The sequence below is a fragment of the Osmia lignaria genome, chromosome 15, assembly GCF_051020975.1.
Source record: "Osmia lignaria lignaria isolate PbOS001 chromosome 15, iyOsmLign1, whole genome shotgun sequence".
NCBI lineage: Eukaryota > Metazoa > Arthropoda > Insecta > Hymenoptera > Megachilidae > Osmia > Osmia lignaria.
In genome coordinates, this window is record NC_135046.1 from 6,684,512 (window position 1) to 6,706,960 (window position 22,449).

The 22,449-nt window shown below is 43.5% G+C and overlaps 1 protein-coding gene across 1 annotated transcript in view; it reads right to left on the reverse strand.

Annotated features, from left to right (window-relative positions):
* Positions 1–1,936: 1,936 nt before the first annotated feature.
* LOC117600534 (protein Fe65 homolog) overlaps positions 1,937–22,449 on the reverse strand; it is an 85,159-nt gene continuing 64,646 nt past the window's right edge. The window contains exons 4-15 of the mRNA XM_076692659.1: positions 10,130–10,285; positions 9,044–9,273; positions 8,616–8,734; positions 8,434–8,546; positions 8,163–8,361; positions 7,962–8,089; positions 7,843–7,848; positions 7,513–7,763; positions 7,184–7,386; positions 6,933–7,109; positions 6,728–6,866; positions 1,937–6,536 (exon numbers count right to left, since the gene is read on the reverse strand). Of these exons, the coding sequence (XP_076548774.1) occupies positions 6,514–6,536; positions 6,728–6,866; positions 6,933–7,109; positions 7,184–7,386; positions 7,513–7,763; positions 7,843–7,848; positions 7,962–8,089; positions 8,163–8,361; positions 8,434–8,546; positions 8,616–8,734; positions 9,044–9,273; positions 10,130–10,285 (1,744 nt within the window). The 3' untranslated portion in view covers positions 1,937–6,513. The remainder of the gene's footprint in view (positions 6,537–6,727; positions 6,867–6,932; positions 7,110–7,183; positions 7,387–7,512; positions 7,764–7,842; positions 7,849–7,961; positions 8,090–8,162; positions 8,362–8,433; positions 8,547–8,615; positions 8,735–9,043; positions 9,274–10,129; positions 10,286–22,449) is intronic.

Sequence of the window (22,449 nt, forward strand, 5' to 3'; positions counted from 1 at the left end):
CCCATTTATTTTAATTTTCCAGTTATTTATATAATTCTATCCCTCATTATAGGCCAAGGCCATCTCAGTATCCCTTACATCCCTGCATTCCTTCCATCCCAACATACCTTACATCCCTGCGTTCCTTACATTCCTACAACCCTTAACTATAGTTTTTATTTTTTTTTATTTTAACGTGGTGGAAATCTTCAGAAAGACACCTACAGCCCCCCTGGGGAGGGGCTGGAAGTAGTGTGGGATTTTTACCCACTAAAACCACCACGGTGGCCTGCACTAGGGCGGTAGAGAAGGTCTTTTGACCCTCCGCCATGTGCCAAACTCCGCCAACATCGGGGGCCACGCCCGATGCCGGCACTCCTCGGGCCGCGTGCAGTGGAGACCGGGACCCCAGCTCCGGACCACTACGGAATTCCTTTACATCCCTCGTTCTTTTCATCCCTCGTTCTTTTCATCCCTACATTCCTTACATCTCTTCGTCCCTTAAATCCCTACATTCTTATGATCCCTTAAATCCCTACATTATTATCATCCCTACATTCCTTACATCTCTTCATCCCTTACATCCCTACATTCTTTTCGTCCCTATATTCCTTACATCGCTTCATCCCTTACATCCCTACATTCTTTTCATCCCTATATTCCTTACATCGCTTCATCCCTTATAATAAATATATTATAAAGACTGCTTCGAGTAAAGGTAAGTAAAGGTAAGTTTTTTTCGAAATTTTCGCGAAAAATAGCGCCCCCTAGCAGCAAAAATTTGAACTAAAATTTGCATGTCGAATCAGCGCCCCCTGGCGACGAAAAAAGGGACTAAATCTTGCTCAATTTCTGGCCCCCTGGCGGCAAAAATGCGAACTAAAATTTCGATGTCGAACCAGCGCCCTCTGGTGGCGAAAAAAGGGACTAAAACTTGCTCAATTTCTGGCCCCCTATTGGCAAAAATGTGAACTAAAATTTCGATGTTGAATCAGCGCCCTCTGTTGGCGAAAAAAGGAACTAAATTTGTATAAAATCGCAGGCCTTATAGCCGCAAGAATATAAGTGATACAAGGATGTAAAGGGTACAGGCATGTAAGGGATGTTGGGATATAAAGAAGGCAGGAATGTGAGGAATGCAGAGATGTAAGGGATGTAGAGATGTGTGGAATGCAGGGATGTAAGGGAAGCAGAGATGTAAGGGATGCAGAGATGTACGGGATGATTAGATGTAAGGAATGTAGGGATGAAAAGAATGCAGGGATGTAAGGGATGAAGAGATGTAAGGAATGTCAGGATGTATGGGATGAAGAGATGTAAGGAATGTCAGGATGTATGGGATTAAGACATGTAAGGAATGGAAGGATGGAAAGAATGTATGGATGAAAAGAATGTAGTGATGAAGAGAATGTAGGGATGAAAAGAATGTTTGGATGAAAAGAATGTAGGGATGGAAAGAATGTAGGGATCGTAAGAGCGTATCGGCGCGTTACGTATAGCGGAAATCGTTTAAATTTTCTATGATTCATCTTCTATGGACAAAAGTTCTTTTAATTTTTTGGAGCAACTTTCATTATACTGAAGATCTTTTATAATAAAATAACAAAATAAATGATTTCATGTATTTTTGTATATTATATATTATTTATAAATATTGTAAACGGAGTTCCTTTTCTTTCTCTTATTCCTTCCGGCCAGCTTCATGTAGGTAGGTAAAGGCATACATATACCCTTATTTTGTTTTCAGCGTTCATTTAATTTACTGTATTTATCTTCTTAGTTTATTAAATAAATTCATTAGGAGGACGAACGTGTTGATTTTATTACTTCCGTGTGCATCCTTTACATCCCTTAGGATCGGTGAAAGTGTTAGCAGAGTTATAACGAGATTGAAAAGAAACAAATAGGCATTTATTCACAAGAGGCAGGTGTAGTTACAGTAGTTTCATTCTTGTCGCTTTTATATATATATTTATATATATATATAATATGTATATATACGTATATATATATAATAGTATTCTCACGTCCGTTATAATTATCGATCGGTTCAACTACGCGATATAAATGGGCATGAACAAATGGGAGAGGGGGGGAGTGGGTGCATACAAAGTGTTTTTTTCTCCTTTCGTACGCTCTTTCTAAAACGACACGTGGACGTCGAACATTACGAAACGCGTCGTTTATTTCTCTCCTCGTTTGTTAGAACTTGTTCCGGTCACGAGATACGAGCAGCGAGATTCTATTTCGAAGAGAGACAAAATAAGAAAGAGAACGGAAACTTGTTGAAGAATTTCGAAAATAGAATCTCGGTGGCCTGCTCCTGACGTCGACGAAAATGTCGATCGCGCGATAATGCGAAGCCGATCGCCACGCGAACATAATCCTTCTCTTATCATCCTTTCATTTCAACTACTCGACGATAAGGATCTTTTTTTTTTTTATTTCAATCCTTGTCTCCTGTTTCTCCGTATCAACGCGACGATAATGATCGTGACAATAATTAATAATGATTAACAATGATCGACGGTGCGTGTTTTTAGTGATCGGTGTAAATAGGTAATTAACGATGAGGTCGAATTAAAACGATGACGAGAATCGTTCGCGGCGCGGTTAGCGTTCCACATTCATTAGAATTTTTTTTCTTCTTCTTCTCAATGCCGAAACATATTAGTTATTATTAAATTGCCATTAGGTACAGAGAGGTATGTACTTTTCGAAGATAGAGAGATAGAGAAAGAGAGAAAGAGAGAGACACTATAATTATCAATGAAGCATCGTGTTTGTGCAAGAACAACTCTTTCTATCAGTAGATCGCATTTTTTTTCCTTTTTTTTTTTGCTTTCATTTAGGATATTACATGTCACAGTTAAATATAGTTAGGTTTGCACTATTCTATTAGTCCAGTTACAAGTGGCTTCCCTTCTCCTTTACCCTCCTCCACCTCCTTTTCACCTCTTTCGAACCCTCTCGGGGGGGTGGGTCTCTGTTAACTCTCGCATTTCATCCGGCGACGTTTCAACACCTATATTAAAGGAGACAGTTAAGCTACGCGCAATTTTTTCTGGATGTGTGTATACGCGCGTGTGGGTGTATGTATGTATGCGTGTGTACATGTTCTCTCTTTCATATGCGTGTTTCGTGTACAGAGTTGAATCGTGTGTCTTGGTTTCTCGCACGACGGTGTGCAACGATGTGTCCTCGACCTCCGAACTGTTCAACCTTCACCTTTCTTTTCTTTAAGTCTCTTAATTTTCTACACGAGCGTATAATAATAATAATAATGATAATAATAATAATAATATTTACATCCACACCATATTTCGTCGTCGCGCTCTCGAGGCTGTCTCGTACCACCCTCGATCGCTCGTCCGCCCTTATACCTTTTCGGTAATATAAATTCAACAATTATATATATATATATATTTATTCATTCATTTATTTATATTTATATTTATACTCATATATATATTATATTCATTATATATACATATATATATATATATATATGAATATCAAAGCAAGAAACTATATCAACGCCATATCGATAGCGGAAGAAACGTCGCTGGTTGGTTAATCTGTGTAAAATTTCGGGATGAGGATTCGAGTTGGGGGGTCGCAGGGGAGGCCTCGTCGCGCGACGTTTCGATCCATTATTGTTTCCTGATACGGTTCTCAAGTCCTACACTGATCCCTCTTTTCACGCGGTCAAAAATCATTATCATTACATATCGGACGCCTTCGCGGGCCAGCGATCAAAAAAGCAGTTCAAAATTCACAGGCCCGAAATGTTAATGACGAACCATGTCTTTAATTGACAACCGCTTAAAAAGAAACCACGGGACCAGTGTACTCATGTAGAGATTGAGAGTGACCAGATAAATGGAATGAATGCAAAAGCAATTGAAGTGAAAGAAAAAGAGAAAGGTCGAAGCGGCGTGAAAAATCGAAAGGAAATATCCAAAAGGATCCGATGTAGCTTATGGATCTTCGAGGAGGTTCTCTTTCGAGGTAACATTCAGCTCAATAGATGAGGCGTATTTTCTTGTTCGTTATGGTAAAAGGCGGGTGATCCTCGTAACATGTATTTATGTACAAATAATGATTCATCATCGCGGTTCTATTCTCCGTAACATCCTCTATCTAGATAATATATTTGTCACGAGAGGGATCCCTCGTTATCATGCAGTCTATGTTATCACGCATACGTTCTTCCACTCATCCTCTCTTCACGCAAGCTTTCCTCCTACCTTGCCAGCCGTCTTATTTAAACGCTACATTAGAAATATTTCTTCGTTCTGGGTCCCGCAACAACTTTGTATCATTCGCAATGACGATGGCTCCCACGACGCGATTTTCGTCGGAAGAAAACTTTTCCTTGCCGACAGTGCACGCGTTCATTTACGTTAATTATCATCTCTACTCGTCTCGTTTCGTCTTTCTAATTCCTTGGTACGTTCATCGATAGTTGTATCATTGTATATCGCTCGTAGGAGAATCCAAGGTTCTTTCAAATTAACACGTTTGTCGTGGACATAGCAGACCTCAGCAGCATTCGACGCCTTAACGTTAATATTATTTTTTATTTATCGTTCCATAACGAACGTGCTAACTAGAACCGAAAGCGAAAGATGTTCGAACAAGCGAAAACACGCGGTTCGAATAAACGAGGGGTCGTATATATATATCTTCGGTTAGCAGTCGTTGTAGCCGGTGAACAATACGGGTGGTGCGACGACGGTTCGCTATATCGTCAGGTATGTTAATCGCAAGGCTATCGTAGGAAAATAATCAGGAGAGATCGAGGGACGAAATATCTTCGCTTTGTTCATCTGTATACAATTCGCTGCCGTTGTTGTCGGGTTTTTGTACGCGTGGAAAACTATCCTAAAGATACCGGTAGAAAATCAATAGTAAGGAAAACGGCACACGAATGGTACACCACACGGGTGTGTCTTCTAAGCTATCGATGTTAGGCATCGCGAGCACTCGTCAACGATCCGTTCTTCAGCTTCTAAATCGTCGATGTTGAGTTTGACCGATCGAATAAACTGACTCGTGTGACGGTGCTGTGCACGTGCGAATAATGACGAATTTTGCGAGTAATATACGTGTACGCGTATGGTTGATTATTCTGTGAACACGCGTGCAAACGTCTCGGGAAAAAAAGATTTGTCGTGGCGGTGAATAAACTCTCTCTGTACGAGTCGCTGATTTCTGTTTTTCTTCCTTTTCTCACGAAACTTTATTATCGTTCATGGCGTTGCAGCGTACGACGACGATCATGATTCGTTACAACGTTAACAGAGAATGAATGTTTGAATCGTGTTTCTTTTGTGTAGGCGTTATTGCACAGCGATTGTGCGTACGACAATACGTGTATTATTTTATTGCGAGTGTCAAGATCGGTAGGTAGCTCGATTCCGATTCCAATTTCATTCGTTTCGTTTCGGTCTTTTATTTTCCCCGTGGATATAAAGGACGGTCGCGTTTAGCACTTGTCGTGTCGTGTTATCGTTTCACAATGTGCAAGCTCTTCTATTAGTTTGCAATAAAAAATAAACTCCCTGTTACCTTCCGGTACGAGTGTGTGTGTGTGTGTGTGTGTGTGTGACATTTTGCGTGTAAACTAATGTTTCGTCGCGTGGGAATCTCTCTATGCGTGTCTTTCCTATACGTATAATTCACGTGTTATGTGTTTAGAAGTTCGTGTGGTCTGGTCATCCTCGTCTCGTTTTTCTCTAATCTGTACACCCGAGAATACACATGTAAGTTATACATTTAAGCTCTCTATAGCTTTGTTGTCGATCGTTTAAATCTTCGAATGCCTCGTGGATAACGCTAAGAACGCTACTTTCAGTCATTTCATCACTCACTCGTGTCAATTTCTCTCCCTTTCATTCTCCTCTTCTAGACTCCCTTTTTAAACCCAGCGAATTCACTAAATTTAGCGCGATAAATTACCATCCCGTATGTATATACAAACTCCCTCTTTTTACTATGCTATCCCATGCTCGCAGGATATTATTCTGCCCCTAAGAAGGTTCTCCGTTTGCTCGACATCGAGTCGCGAGACGATCATCGAATCCTCCCATCGAATTTCGTGGCGTCGATCCACGAGTTTCAGTCGGTCTCCATCGCCGACGATAATATTTTTAAATCATTTTTTTTTTCTTTTTTTTTGTCAGACACTGCGTGTAACATACATAACATCATATCGACACACGTAAGCGTAGTCCACTATAGCTGTGGTTAATTATTTATAGCACTCTGCAGAATTCACGATTCAGTCGTTAAACGTACGAATATAATTCCTGTGTCTCGCGTTCCTCCGTGCTTCCTTACTTGGCTCGAACTGCGGCGGTCGTTCGTTTTTATTTCCATTAAGGGTTGCTCTCCCAACGGGCTAACTGTATACGCCTGTTGTCCAGAGACGGCGAAAGTAGCGACCTGAGGGATGCGCTTGGCGGCGATCCGCTAAAATATTTCAAGGTCAGCGGCGATTGGAGATGTCTGTGTCTGATCACCTCTCGCTCAGCAGGCAGCGGCCACAGTTCCTGCGAAGGAACGAGCCAACTTATCAACTACAACACAGTCGTTCTACGATTCGACGAACTTTTCGTTGTTCCACGAACACGATTCCGTTTGCTTTTTAATAAATTCTCATCGCTAGTCACATTATTTTCGTACTTTAACGGCTGAGCGTGATCATTTACCTGCAGCGAGAGAGCCTCGTCTCAGGACTCACCCTGCTTATTTCTACGTCCAGTTAGTGAACCGACCAACGACTTCAGGGTTGCGCCAAGACCTTTACCGCTCGGAGTGTTCAGACTGCTGGCGTTTCTGAAGCCTTGAGGATGTGCGTCTAAGCATTTCTGGTACCTCAGCTATCAGAAAGACAAATAAAACTGGTGCTTCTTGCTCTATGCCGTCCGTATAAAGAAAGTAATTACCTTGCAAGCAGCCTCGATGGTTTTGCAAAGGGCACCGCTGCTAGGCTCACAGTTGAAGACGTGTGCGATGAAGAGATCTTGCGCGGTGTGCATTATAAAAGCGCATTGCTTCACGTTGCGACCGATACCGAGGAACGACAGATAACGTACTCGACACTCGGTGATAAGTTTCTCCTCCTGCAAATTTCGTTAACCTACTTCGTAAAAGATTCTTTTATTACAAAATTCTATACATTCCCTGATAGACTTACGTTTGGTGTAAGGATTGAAATCATACTAGGAGCGACAGCAACGTTTACGTTTCGCCATTGATTGATAGGAGTATTAGCTACGATATGATCTATCGCGTCGTTCAACACCTCCATTCCAGTCGCCTGTGTAACTTGCATGGATCCAAGATATTGTGCTCGTAACACCTTTTTCGGTTCTTCCATCGGCGTTGGGAAAGATTGTGCTGAAATTAGATGAATATTTTCAGGGTGTTCTTTTAGAAGAGAAATGGACATTGTCCTGGGATAAGATGAACATTTTACCATTATTGTTGTCCATGGTAATTCTAAAAATCTTTCTCGATACTCACTGACTAGTGCTTGCCCGTTTCTATGAAAGCGTCGATGCTCCGTGGGCAGATTAGTGGGTCTCGTTGCCAGGCTCGTTCTTCCATTAATGTCGACCGGTTTCGCGAGGTTCTGATGCTGCGATCGTTCGATCATGATCTTCTTGCAAATGTCGCGAAGCGTGTTAGCGATCGTGCGAGCCGGTATGTCGCAACGGAACACGTGGCACATGTGCTTTCGCGTCGATCGATCTCTTGCCACGTAAGCAAAGTCCCTGATAAAGAAATTCAATTAACGTGTTTGCCAAACATTATAAGAGAGAATGAATATTGTAGCTTTATACTGGTCGTTACCTTTCGCTGTATGTACACGGGACAACCAGCGAGGAGGGCCATGAAAAGAATTGCAAACGCGTTATTAAAGCGGTTCAATCTTGTCAGAGTGTGCATTAAAAATTCAACGATCCACTTACCGGCAGTGGTCTCTGCCAACACCCCACACCCTGACCGTGTGAATCGGTTGTGTGTTGAGCACGGTTAGGTTCTCCGGATCTATCAGCTTCAGAGCACCTTCGTCCAAATCCATGAACAAGTCTTTGCCCTGGAAAATTTCAAATTCCACGTAAGCTGACCTATCATTTTTGTGAAAAATTGTTTATAGAATCGATACTAACGTCACCCCATCGACCAACGACGTCTAGAAGATCATTTCTACCGAGAGACAAGTCGACGATACATTTGTTCACCGCTTTGCTGCTTCTTTCGGGTGTCAAATCTTCCTCAGCGATCTCTGTCCATCCGAGAGAGCGTACAGCAAATCGGATAGGCTTGTCTCTGCCCTCGGAATCTGCTCGTGCTGGGTAGCTCCTTCGTCTGAAACATTAAACGTAAAGCAACGTATATGCAGGATAAAAGAATCAATTTAAACCACTTGAAGTATCTTACTTGAGAGCTAGTTCCACTTTTCTTTTGTTCTCTAGTTCCTGATCCAAAGCGGAGCTCGTGTTGCTGCGTGTCACTGTGTTCACCATACCACTCAGAGTGTGGAAATTATTTATCTGTAATGGTAATGAAAGAAGCATAACGATATTCTATTAGAATAATATACTTCGAAGAATTTTACTCACGCTATCATTGTCTTTGATAAGACTCCGGCGAGACTCCCTCTTGGAGTGCGGGGGTGCCTCGGGTGGCTCCCTTTGAATATTACCGCTTTTTACGTGCCAGTAATAAGGACCATTCTCGTCTGAACAAAAAAGGAACATTCGATCGTTTGTTTAATCGCAGTAACAGGGAGAGAAGAAGGCGTTTCATCTCGGGATCGTTTATCAGACTCGTCAGTGACGTTGTCGACAGACGATCCCTGTCCCAGATCCTTGCATGCCGGGCGACCGCCAGCGAGAACACCGTCAATCTCGCCGCCACCTAGCGGTCCCCGACCCAAACCAAAGGCATCCGAGGAGACGAAACCCTCTCCCCCTCTACTAGTGTATAATAAATAACTTATCGATTTCCATCGTACAATTGATCGGCTGGCGAAATCCTCGATACCCACCCTCGTGTTTTTGCCATCCGGGCGGTAGATTCTCATCTTTATCCTCGCACTCGTTGGCATCCACCTCCGATGGTTTCTCCTGGGCATTGTTCTGCAGAGTGGCATTGTTCTTTTGATCCTTCGGTTGCCTTCGTTTCACGGGAACCGCGTACAGTTCGCTGTTCAGTCCACCCTCGACGTGGGGTACGCCACCCATTTCTGTCGTTTCGTTATCCGGTTTCTCGCAGTAACTGTAATATCCAGGATGCGGGGTTATCTCTAGTACCATTTGCTTTGTAGTAGATAATAATCAGTTTCTTTGCCAAAAGAATCACACGAACATCGTTAACCCTTCTTTGAATTATGTATGGAGCCCACGCTGGTCTTTCAACATTTTTAATTAAGCATGCCTTGTTTAGAGAATCCGAAGAAAGGTTAATAAATTGTAAAGCCACGAAATCTACTTCAAGCCATTCTACCCTGATGTTTCTTCACAAGATCGGATCAGTTTTGCAAATGATCCACGATCGATCGCAACATCGCCTAAATATCATCGGTCGAATAGCATTCTCGTTGCAGATGGATCATGGTCGTTAACATTTACTTATCGTCTTCGACGCGTACAGCCTGACGAATCGATTGCCGCGTAATTGGCCATTGGCCGGCTCGTAAAGTTTTATCGATCGCGCGGCTAACATCGACAGAGACAAATCGCGTTGTCGATTCGATTGCGCGTCATCAGGACTTACCGTTGTCGGCCCATCCTTTCATACTGGATAATGACCGTCAAAGTATAAAATATATATCAAAATTTTGTCACGGGTCAAAGTGATCCTGTATCTAACTATCGCATGAAAATTTCACGGATTAAAAATACGGGGACAAAGAATCGCCTATGAAAGCTCACGATAACAGCCGTCGAATAAATCGGATATGAAAACGCGATTAGCGATTGTACAATTTGGAGCAATAGCAGCAGCAACAACAACAACATTAATAATAACAACAACAACAACAACATTACACAAACAGTGAAGCAAGAATCGTTTCGATAAATGGGTGCAGCGATCTAGGGGAGAGGGTACGACGAGGCGCTATCGTACGTACTTTCTCGAACCGGATAGATTTTCAGCGTCGATCGTGTCCGAAGTGGATCCTGACTGAAGGGGAGGCAGAATCGAAGAAGACGACGGCGAAGATCGAGGATTTCCGTTGAGGGTGTCGTCGACGAGAGCGGACTCCGCAACACCCTCGCTGCCGTACCTGAATCACCACGTTGCCGAATGTACAATGGGTTCAATCATCGATGATCAAGTTAATCGTGCTGACCAATCATTAGACAGTAGGTACATGTTATAATTCACACCATTGATAAGAGGAATTATTATTCTACAAAGGGTTGTAAGAAAAGGTTCAGGATTTCATGTTTTGGAGTTACGAAAAGAGGAGAGGAAAAAATTCTTCTCTTTTTACAATCGAGCACGATTTGCTCAATTAACACGTCGACTGCCACTGCGAATTAAATATATAATTATTAATTATTTGGTTATAGAAAAATGACCAATCTACTCCGATGACGATCAACGCGTTAATTAAATGATACATGTATCGTAATAGAAATTTTTTTGCATACGATTGCGAGAATAACTAGTTCCAGAAGCGATCTGGGATTAAAAGTTGCTCGTTTCGAACACGAAGAAGACGTCGAAGAAGACCAGCTCGAACGATGCTCAAGAGAGGCGAGCGGCGTTAGTCAGCAAACCGCTCGGCTAATCCCTTAATTACTTCGACATGGTTAGCGACCCTGTACTAACCGCGTCGGTGCCTGGCTCCGTTCCCTGATCGTTAATTAAAATGGCACTTCGTTGCACCCGTGCAATTTCTGCGGTGTATGCTGCCATAGTCGCGACGGTCAGTTAACTTCGCCTTTGAACGTACTTGATCCTCAGAAAATTTATAATACCGGTGTCGGTTTCCTCGGTGGCTGTGCTGCAGTTTCTCGTCGCTTTGTGCCGCGTCTCTTTATAAATTATGTTAAGGATCCGTTTGTAAGGTCGGCGACGCACGGCTCTTCGGCTTCGAGATATGGGACTTGAGATATCAAACAATCTTAATTTGCGAAATTGGAAGAAATAAGGACTTGGAAATTTTTTCCTTAGTCAAAGCGCTCCTCTTTATTATACTTCTTTATATGTAAATATCAAGGATCCGTCCGGAAGGTCGGCGACGTACGGAGATTAGGCTTTACGCTCTGGGACTTGGTATTTTCAGATCTTGTATCCGGAGTTATTAATTCACCACGTATGAAGATACAAAAAGAAAAAAGAGAAAAAAGAGATTATTCTTTTAACAGCCTGAAACTCGATCCTTTATCCGGGCTCGGTGCTTGCCTTTGAATGACACTTATCCCTCTTTTCCCAGCTAAACTATGTTTTCAGATGACGCGAACTGTCATAGGGCTTCCTCGGCTAGATATTAAATGTCCCACGGTGTGGACTAGAGGGATGACACATCAAGATGATCATAAATGATAATTAGGTAAAATTCCAAATTTCCAAATTTCTACCCACGTTAATCGCTAAAATCATTATTCTCTCCACTCTAATTCGTCATAAAAATGTTAGCACGTCGCGAAATCTCGTTTCAGTTCGCATTGACTCGCGTGCCTTGTAAAGAGGCTCTTTCTCCCCGAGTAGCGACGTTTAATCTCGTCTGTTTTCATTTTGCAAGAAAGACTTCTTTAGAATGACGCGGTTGGAACAGCGGAGAGGAGAAGAAGAAACGAGAAAAAAGGAGAAGAAACGCGTCGGAGAAGGTGGTAGGTTTCGCGCGGTCCAGTGGCGGGGGCTTAATAACACCGTTTTAACCAGGTATGTAGGTTAGCAAAGGCACTAGTCGAACCTTGGAAATTCGCCAGAAGTTGGCAGCGGGAAGGTATTGTGCATAAATGCGGTCGGACCTCGGATGGCGATCGATTAAATCGAATACCGGATCGCGGCAATTCGCTATTGATTATATCGTCGATGTGACAGCTTTCGTGGTGTTCGATTGTCCGTTTGTACGATTGTCGTTATATTGGTTGATTCCTCGAAATAAACGACCATTTTGCTACTCGAATTCGTTATTGTTCCAAATACTCCGCTCGGATGAGAAATCGGCTAACGAGATGACAAAGGGGTAACTGAAGCACCTATTCTGTTCCTTGAAAATGACAAACACTGCATAGTACAATAGGATTTTTTTATTAGCCAAATTTTTATTTTTGAACGATATTTCCTCGAACGATGTAACTGGTCGCCAACTTCCACGCTACGTTTCACGCGTTCAGATTCTATTCCGAGTCTCTTGTTATGTTCTCGAGGCGTGGCTGCTCGAGTGCGAGTCACGGAAATGCGGTTCGCGGAGTTCAAGTGGTACTGGGAACATTGTGTGCCTTGCGAGAGCGTCAATATTTAGTTTCCTTTTCCTTCGAGCTGGCAAAAGTTCTTTCCACCCCGGTGTTCCTCCGCGGCGCGGATTCTCTTCTGAAAGCTCCGTACTGGAAAGCTGCGAACTCCACGCGGGATGTTATTTTTTCAAGCAAGAAAAATAACGCGATAGGAGAGAATCGTTTGACAGTTATTGTGTGAAACGACGCGATCCCCAGGCCCAATAATATTGTATCTCTTCTGACAATTTTTTCGACAAAGTAAACATTGAAATTCAGCGTCGAAGATATTTAGCGGAAGGGTGAAACTGCTAATGATAGGAATATCTTGACACGCAGCCTCAAAGGGTTTAATTGCACGCGTAAGTACGTTCGTTACCCCGTAAACGGAAATTTCAGAGACGAGAGATTTGTGCTACCAATCGCGAGCCTAGTGATCAAAGCGAGAGTCAGAGACACGTTAAGGGACCGGCTCGACGATCGATTAGCTGATCTATTTGCTTTGCTCGCGATCACCCCCAAGATACTCTCTAACAACCCAGCAAACCGTTTGCAAATGGGTGAACAACCGGTGGAGGGGCGGCTGATTACAATTCTTACACTGCCTATAAAATGCGTACACTGATCTCCATTTTTGCGAGAGATCATAGTTAATAAGTAACTAAAATCAGCTGTCGCCGGCTAGTAATTGTATCCCAGCCGATATAAGGACGCACGGCGTCGTCGTAACTTTCAGTGAAGTATAATTAAACCCAATTAGGTCGTAAGGTGAGCAACTTCTGACGCACCTGGCTAAACCGTAAATTACACCCGCAACTTCTCTGCCTACCGCAACCATAATTGCGGAAATGCATAGTTTCCGTTAGACTGGCCGGATATCGACGACGATTAAACATTTCAGAGAGGAAAATTATACCACCTCTCAATTAGACTTTGTAGTTTAATTACCATCGGCGGTCGATCGTTCGTCGATTCCTTGATCATAGTCGAAGGAAAGTAATCGGTTACGTTAGAAGGTAGAAAATCGTGGGTGTAAACGAAGCGACGAGGTGGTTCGCATTCCGGTGTCGCGGGGCTACAGATATGGAGGAAGGAGCGAAGGGTGGCGCGAGTAAAGTGGAAAAGGACGATGTAAGAAGAAAGAATCGTACATGAACGAAAGACCGCGCGTACGTGGGTGTTCGTACGAAGTACAGTAGAGTCGGGGGTGCTCTTCTCCTAGCTCGATCAATACACACTACCAGCAACCCCTCTGTGTCCCACGCCGTCCCTCGTCCATTTCGTTCACCCCTGACACCCTATCTCCACCCGTAACCCCCTCATTCCATTTCGAACGACCCCTACCACCACGGTTTAGATGGTCGACACCGGTGTCGTTTAGCTATACTTTGAAAGTGTCCGTCTTATCATTTGATTCTCGCGGTTTTTATCAAAGGAATAGATCAATCAACACTCTGATAGAAATTGGGTAAACGATTTTTATACGCTCCTTCATAGAGACAAGTAAAACACTAAATTTATTGTGTTCAAATGAGGAGGCGGTGGTTAAACACGTGCCAAATTTCCTGTCCAAGTTTATTCGAGACAATTTCCAAGTAAACAAGCGACGCTTCGCATACGAGACGAGACGCGGCACTGTTCTAAGTATTATCTTCAGGGGGGTTGGCTAGCTGGTACAAGAAGGGTGGCTAGTTAGGTCTTGTCGAACCGGCACCGTATTCCCTCCGGCCTTTGCGCCCTTCGAGAGGGTTTCAGGGCCGTACACAGTGAACCGAGGTAATTAAGTTTCCAGGATGGTAGAAGGAACACTAGCGGAGTTCGGGGGAACATGCTCTTGGCTTCTCCGTAGACACCGTCTGCTTTCAGATTAAATTCTATAAATATCGCGTTCTCCCGGAGAAGCAGCGGCGTGAATTTAGATTCGACACCGGCAACAATTCCCAACTTTCCCCGGTCGAAAGCAATTAAAGGACCGTTGTCCGATCCGGCTGACGCTCTAATTGCCTTCGAACGATATTCTAATCGGGAAACTCATCTGTTCTCGAATCGTTTGCGGGGAAGTAAAACTCCTATCGTTCCTGTAGTATTCATTTCTCGGAGAAAGAAAGTTATCGTAGGTCAAACTTGTTCCATTAAGCGCGATAAGATGAAACTGTTTATAGATATTCTGTTATTGCTTGAAAACTTCACGCTTTATAATTTTTCAAGCTAACAATATAAATAGCGAAGCAAAATTTTTCAAGTAGCCCTAACGCACGTATCTCGAGAAATTTACCGAACATCCTTGAAGGATAATCATGAAGAACGAGACACTCGGTGCTCGCGACAGAGTAGCATCGTGTTTCACGGAGGAAGTTCGAGCCCGCGGAGTCTAAGTGCGAAAACTTTCGCGCCAGCGACCATAAACTTTTATTATTGGCGTCGCTAAATCGAGCATTCTTTCTCGTCATGGAATCCAACACGTAGCAGCCGGTTAATAAACTTTTGAGTCTGAAACCTCGGTCCCGCTGTAGAAGCGGTCTCACCCTGCTGCGTCGTTTTACGAGCACTTTTTCTTTCCTTTTTTTTTTTTTTTACGGAACACGGAAACTCGCTGCTGCACCCTCTGCCTTCCTTCCTGACCCTAACACCTTTCCCTGTCCCTTTGTACTCCGCGCGACGAGATTTTCATTCGACTCGCGTTAAAAGTACCGAACAAAAAGGAATCAACCGCGCGTCGCCGACTATCCGGAGCAAAGGGGTGGATATCATCGATTTTATTGGTCGTCCTTCTTTTTTTTCTTTTTTCATTTTTACGAGGTATCTTTTTGCGACGAGCGCATATTTGTGTCGCGATGGAAATTTCCGATCCTTTTTTTCCTATGGAATATTTAGAGCTTTCGCGTGTCGATCCATTTATCGTATCCTCTGTTTTTATTGTTGGTAAACGATACGGAAGGGATCGAGAGCAAGAAGAAAAAGGAAAGAAAAATATTATGACAGGAGAAACAAGATGAATATCGTTCACGAACGTCGAACAATATCCAATAATTGAAGCTTTCACGATTTAGATTCTCACGGATGGTATTGTTTGATCCTTCCGAATATCAGCCCTGCTCTTTTCGAACAATGTTTCGACGAAATGTTATCCTAAAAGAGGATAGCTTACACCCGACAAGTTCGAACAGCATCGGCTACAAACGTGGTTATCCTATCTGCATTCGTGTAATGTAGCCACCTCCTGGCTGACGAAACGCGAGAGAAGGATGGAAATAAATGATGAGAGAATATAATTACGCACCGCGTTTAACTGCTATGAATAAAAGATACGAAAGGCGTTTAATTAGTCTTTACTGAAAAGGAGTATCAATTACCTAATAGAACGCGCGATAATGCGAATCACTTTTTCAATTTTATCAAACGAGAATAAAATAAAAATATTGTAATTTGCTGTGATAAATTAAAATCGAAGTAATCAACGTGTTTGACACGTTGAATTTATCAGGAAAGGTTCGTGAAAAATTGCATCGGAAACAGATGGACTCGTTCATTTCCATGTAACGTTGAGAAATTACCAATGTCGCAGACGTGCATGCATGCAAACGCGCCAGCCCCCATAAATCCTTGAAATGGAATCCTCTGGCTCATGCTAGCTCCTCTTCGCGACGTTCTAGATACTTTTTCTTCCTTTCAACCTCCTTTCTCTCTCTCTCCGGTAATACCTGTACTACGTAATCGGTGGATCCAAGGAAGTTGCGCGCTTGATAAGTCCAGCCGCGTCTCGCTTTGAAAAAGCTTTTCCGATTTCAGAGAAAGGGAACAGACGCGTTTCCGGCTGGAGGGTATCACGAACAGGAGGAAGAGTAATGTTGGAAAATGTCCTGTCGGGATATCCAGCCGGGCCGAGATTATCGGGCTAAACTGAAATCCGGAACGGGGACGGTACCAGCTGTCCAACGATCTGTGTCCTCGATCGTGCTTCCGGTTCCAACTGCTTTTTCTTCTTTTGTTGTTTGCCTGAATAGCTCGCCACGCGAATGAATAATAGAGCAGTTTATTTCGGTGTTTTAGAATTCTACTCTCATTTATTTTCTGTGCTTTTCTCTTATTTTTTATGCCAAGAAGAAAACACTATAATTAATTGATAATTTTTCCGAAATCTGTGCAAGTACATCGCGATTATTTATTCGAGTGAAAGGCTTCAAAGTGGTTCGGTGAACTGTTAAAAGCTCGTCTGCGGCGAATAGATGAGTATACTTGGTGCTGAAAATGCAAGGGGTCGTCTATTGCAAGTCTTAAAAGGATATATTTTTAGCGAGCCAGACGCGGTGAAATATTTCGATGGAGTAACCAGTCGGGTTTTATCGCGAGCTGAAAGCAATGGACTCGAGAGCTGCTATTAGAATCTTCACAGTTTGCAGATCGTTGTTGATTGACTTATTCCATTTTCCCAAGGAAATCTTGTAACGAAAAGTTTAATCCTAATAAACAATAACGTTTCAATCAATTGCTCGATTATCTGATCGATGAAAAAGTTACAAAATTCTAAACAATAATCTGGATGCCAAATAACTTTGGTACATTATATTTCTTTTTTAACGAAGCTCGAAGAATGCAGAATGGAAGAGAATTCTCAGCCCAGAAGAGAACAATTCTACGTTCCGCGAAGCTGCTCCTTAACCGAGGACAATTGGTGCACCTGTTGTTATCTGCAAGCACGGGCCGAGAGACGCCATTACCATTAGAATAGCCAACGTTCGTTGGATGTTAATGGAAAACGGACGCGTTAGAAGCGTTCCAACTTGCTCGCAGAAAATCGTTCTCACCCTCGTTACGCAGATCGTAAACTCCTCGATTCTTGAACGATTGCAATTCGATCCCTTATCGAATGACGATTTCGGTGATCACGTATGTTAAAGAAACATGAAAGAAACAAGAAGGAATTTAATAGTCTATTGCAGCGGTCGTTTCAAAGATTTTCATCCGGCCCCCGATTTTTATTTATAAATATTTTATATAAGAAACATTAATTTTATAAAATTGTACGATTTGGTTGCAGCGCGTTTTTCAAAAAGTTTGATGACCCCTAATCTATTGCATTTAAACCATAATGTCCGCCACGAATGATGCTCGATATCACTTAAGGCAGGGGTTAACGAACAGGACGTCTAACGAAATTTGAATATCATTGATAATGGATTTGGACATCAGTTCGCATCGAATGCTCCAGTAACGCGTTTATAATCGATTCGACGGATTAACAGGGCGACGTTTCGACTTGCTGTCCAATTAACGAAACAGCTTTGCGAGATTGTCTCCGTTTAACGAGGCTGCATCGCCGTGATTGAATTTCAATCGATCGTCCATCAAACTGGAAGCAGTACCATAAATCATGGGACACTTTACAATTTTCAAATAACATCCGAGTCACCTTGCGGACCGGCAATAATATCCAAGCATCCTACTAGAATATATTAAAATTGTCTGGTATACTTTTGATGCACGATAGAGATTCCAAGCGATTCGTTGAAATCCTATTCGATTCTATCCGTGCATGCACGCAATGGCGACGCGTTAATCCTTCGTCTGTGTATTCTAGCTTGGTTGCATTCCAGCTGGAATAGGAATGGCGAGTGAATAGAAATGGGATAGGATAGGAAACGACAAGGGGGTTGCAGCTGGATTAGACGAGCAAAGTGGATTCCAAGACTACGGGCCAAATAGAATTATACCTGAGCACTGGTAATTGCTTGCTTTCTTTGTTCGAATTCATTGCATTAGGCATCGGGAAACCGTATCGAATCAGAAGGGTTCATCATTGCATTGTGGTAACTCAACGCGTACACTTATGATTCAGTATTGAAAACAGCGTGTCAAATTTAACTCAATGAAATAAATATCCATTAAATGTAGGCGTTTAGCGGAGGGAGAGAGAAGGTTTCGTCTCCCCAGACGCCTTTGGTTCGGGTTGAGGACCGCTAGGTGGCGGCGAGATGATCGGGGATCAGTGTTCTCGCTGGCGGTCGCCAGCAATTCGAATATAGGAGTTCCGAATTGCGGTATGATGGGTGCCTGGGGCAGGGATCGTCTGTTGTCAGCCCCACTGACAAGTCTGACAGACGTTCCCGAGGCGAAACGCATTTTTCTCCCCCCTCCTACATAAACTTAGTTAATTTCGAACAAACCGATTCTACTTTTATAGAAAACCTTTGGAAGACTAGGAACATGGGAAAGGTCAGGAAAGGGTGGGTAGTAAAACAGGAGTACCAGAGAAAATTGTTTTCCTACGTTTCGCTCCATGAAACTCGAAAAGGAAGAATGTTAAATGGATATCATTTGTATCAAACTACCCGAGCAACGAAATAAAAAAGAAAATTTATCTGGAGGAAGAGGAAACAATTTCAGGGGACGACTTGATTCTCTGTAAAAAAATGAAAAAAGAAGAAAAACACGCGTTTACTCGTACATGAATTTTACACAGCCACTAGAGGTGTACGGCCGAGAAGATGGGTAAGAGAGGGTAGAGGAGAGTAGACACGATCAAAGGAGAGCGAGGGAGATGATTAGGCAGCGAGGGAATACAGAGGGAAGGCGGCCGAAAGAGAAAAAGGACGGGAAGGATCAGACAAGTGAAGTGGATTCTAATTTTAGAGAGACTCTGTGTGTATCAAGCTCGTCTCTTTCTCTCTCGATGATCACAGAGAGCCGGCCGACTGATACGAAAGCGCGTTCAAGTGCAGTCTTGCAACGAAATACGATTACGACCTGTTCGCCACTTTAGCTAGTACTCCGCGAACAACAACGACGACCACGACGATGAAATCCTCATCGAGTCGCATAGAAATCGTAGCTTCAAAGGTTCGCCAATACAACCAGGCGATTTTTCCTCGAATCAAATGAGCCAAGAGGTAATTGACGACAAACGACAAACATTCGATGCTTATTTCACGCGTTTATCGTTACTAGAGTTGCTAGCAATTTATGCTGCTAATAAATTTAATCGATTAATCTGCCACAGTAGAAAAGGTCAGACATTGTAATAGCAATTATGTAGGGTACAATCGGTTCGAATTTGCTAACATCTTTTGTTAGTCATTCGATAATATTCAATTCATGGGGTTGAAGGTGTTAAATTTATATATATTCACTGTTTTCCATGTTCCAATTAATATCAATAGAAATGCAACGATACAGCAGGATGGTTTTCAGCGAATAAAAGCAATTTCGTGGATTTCGAAACGGCACGTGCCATTGGCAGGCTGGACGCGGGAAATTTATTTGTTCGTGCAGAGTAACGCCACACGAGCGCTATTTATAGATCCTTTGAAGGTGATTATACTCGAATCGCGGTCTCATAAAATCCATTCCACCGGCAGCGAATCACGATTAACGAGGTATTGAACGTACGAGAGGAGAGAAAGAAGGGCTCGCGGATCGACCAGTTACGATTCCCAAGTGCAAGTGCAAGTGCTCTGGAGGACATTCGGCTTTAATTAACGATTGTCGCGAAAGCGGGGAATGGCGAAGTGGCCCGACTGAATGTGCTTGCCTCCCGCTGCCTTTCCATCTGAAAAAAAAAAAACTTTCTATCCTTCGCTCTCTTTCCCCTTTTCACTGCCGTCGAACCCCCTCCGTTCGACTCCCGTTTCGAAAACGGATTAATGGAATATTCGTATCAGTATGAATGACGGGGTTCTGGCTTTCCGATTCGACTGTTCTTCTCTTTCGAAGTTAATTCTCGTCGAGGGGACGAGTAATCGAGTGAAATATCGTCCATGGTGTTCGCATTTAGGGGGAAAAAGTGTTAGCGAGCGTGGTTAGCCAAAGAGTGATTAATAATTAGGTTAAAGGGTGCATAAATTCATGAGATACCGATCTGTCGGAATTGTAGAACACCATCTTCTATTTATAAATGAAATTCGCCTCGAATGGTCGACACAATGAACAATTTCACCTGGAGGAACGGATATATCCTCTGCAGCGAGTAATTTCTAAATTGGATTAGATAAATCCAACGCTGTTTGCATTTCAAGCGAGAATCGCGATTGTTCTCTGCTTCGTGGATTTAAATTTTACAAAAAGTAAAGTGTTAAAAACATCCCGATCTAGATACAGTAATTTTCACTGTAGCAGTCGATGCGTTAATGAATTCGTTAAGGAGGGTTCATAGATCCCATTTTCCAGGTAAACGGTCGATGAACGACCGCGTTAAAGACTGCGCCAAAAGAAAAGCTGCAACGGGCTGACGGTTCCCGTTAACCCGATCGATATTCGCATAACAACGACGCAACGCGAAATTTCCTTTCCGCGGCGATACGTCGTTCAGATTACGCCGGCTTAATCGTTCGATCGTTATTATCGAACGATACCGAAAGGCGCGGGAGAATCGAGAGCGGAGCGTGGCGAAGCGCGTGCACGCGAGAAGCGAAGTGCAGTCATCGAGAGGCGCAATCCCCGCTTTATACGTAATAACGCAGCCACGCGAGGGTAGCTTTTATCGACCACCCCTTCGTCTACTCCTAGCTTGGCTGCCCCCTATCCTTTCTATCCATCCCTAGAATCTCCCACCAAGACTCTTTTCAGTCGGCCAGGCTTCCGGGCAAGCGGTAAACTCGGCGCAACTTTGACGACCGCCCCTAACGTTAAACAGAGAAACGCGAGCATCGAGTAGCGTTGCTTTAACTCGCACGAAAGATCGCTCGAGCGTCGAGCCGGACGCCCTTTAAATTTTATCGACGTCTACCACCCCGTTTCACCCGCCGTCAACTTGCTATATCATTTTCCTATGTACCGATCGCTTTAACCAGTTCACCGTTCGTTAATTACACACCGTTGCAAAGCGATCCTTAGAAGGTAGATGAAAATTTAATTATCGTATTCGCGTTGCTTTCCGTGCATATTCTGGGCCGTACTTTTTCTTTTCAAAGTATCTTATTCTGCATGGATGCGTGGGTGGTTCTTAATATAAGGACTCTTCTTTGGAGAAGATCCGAAGTATCGGTTACCCGAGACTATATTGTAAGGAACGATTTATTTCTGATTCGAAGGTTAAAAACGTTATCATTTCTTGGAATTTATCGATGGGAGGGAGGACGTTTTGCAAAACCGATCGCAGGTGAACGAAGTGGCGTTCGATAACTATTTCACGCGATGCTGAGCAAAACGCGGACGTCCGTGTGCGTCGGAGGACGCATTGTTGTCGACGATCTCAAACGATATTCTCATCGATCAACGGTGGCGAGCGCGTTCGTGTCGATCGATTCTTTTACGCAAAGATTCGCGGCAATTTCAAAGCTTTCGTTTCCTCTTTGATCCGCGGAAAAGAATCGCCTAGTACGCTTTCGCAGGTATACAAAAGATGTGGAAGGTAAAAAGAATAAGGCTTTAACATAGTCGCGGCGACGAAAGCGCGTCGGTGCAAGTAGGTAGATCGAGTAGCGTAGGTTCGCGGCAGTGGAACGAATCAATATTTCTTCCGGCGGCTTGAAACTTCGATTACCGGCCGCCACTCGTTTCCAGACGCTTCGACGTGGTCGAGTTACACCGCTGGCGGATAAAGAAGCAAGGTGACTGACAGAGAGACGGGAGGGGTTGGGAGCGGGCGAGGCTGCGGCTTGTCAGACTGAATACAGAGGGCGATGAACTTTTGAAACGAACATTCGAACCACTTACAGTCAGCTGCCAGCAAGATCGGCGTGCGACGGGAGTCGCGGCACTAGCTCGACTTCCACCGCACCGGGATTGTTATTCATTTAGAAGCGTGCAATCAATACTCTCCTCTTCCGAATTCGGCCAGGGAGAGACCGCCGCAACCGCCGCTGCCGCCGCCGTTGTTGGAACCTTTGCGATTTCGAAACGAGTCCTCGCCGCGTCAACAGCGAAATCGATCGAACTACGCGATCGTTTCACCGGCACGAGATCGCCGGACCGATCAATCGACAGAGAACCGTTCGATTTTCACGCGAACGATTCATCGAGACTGACTGTTCGATAACGCGCGTAGAGGGGATGAAAAGAAAAC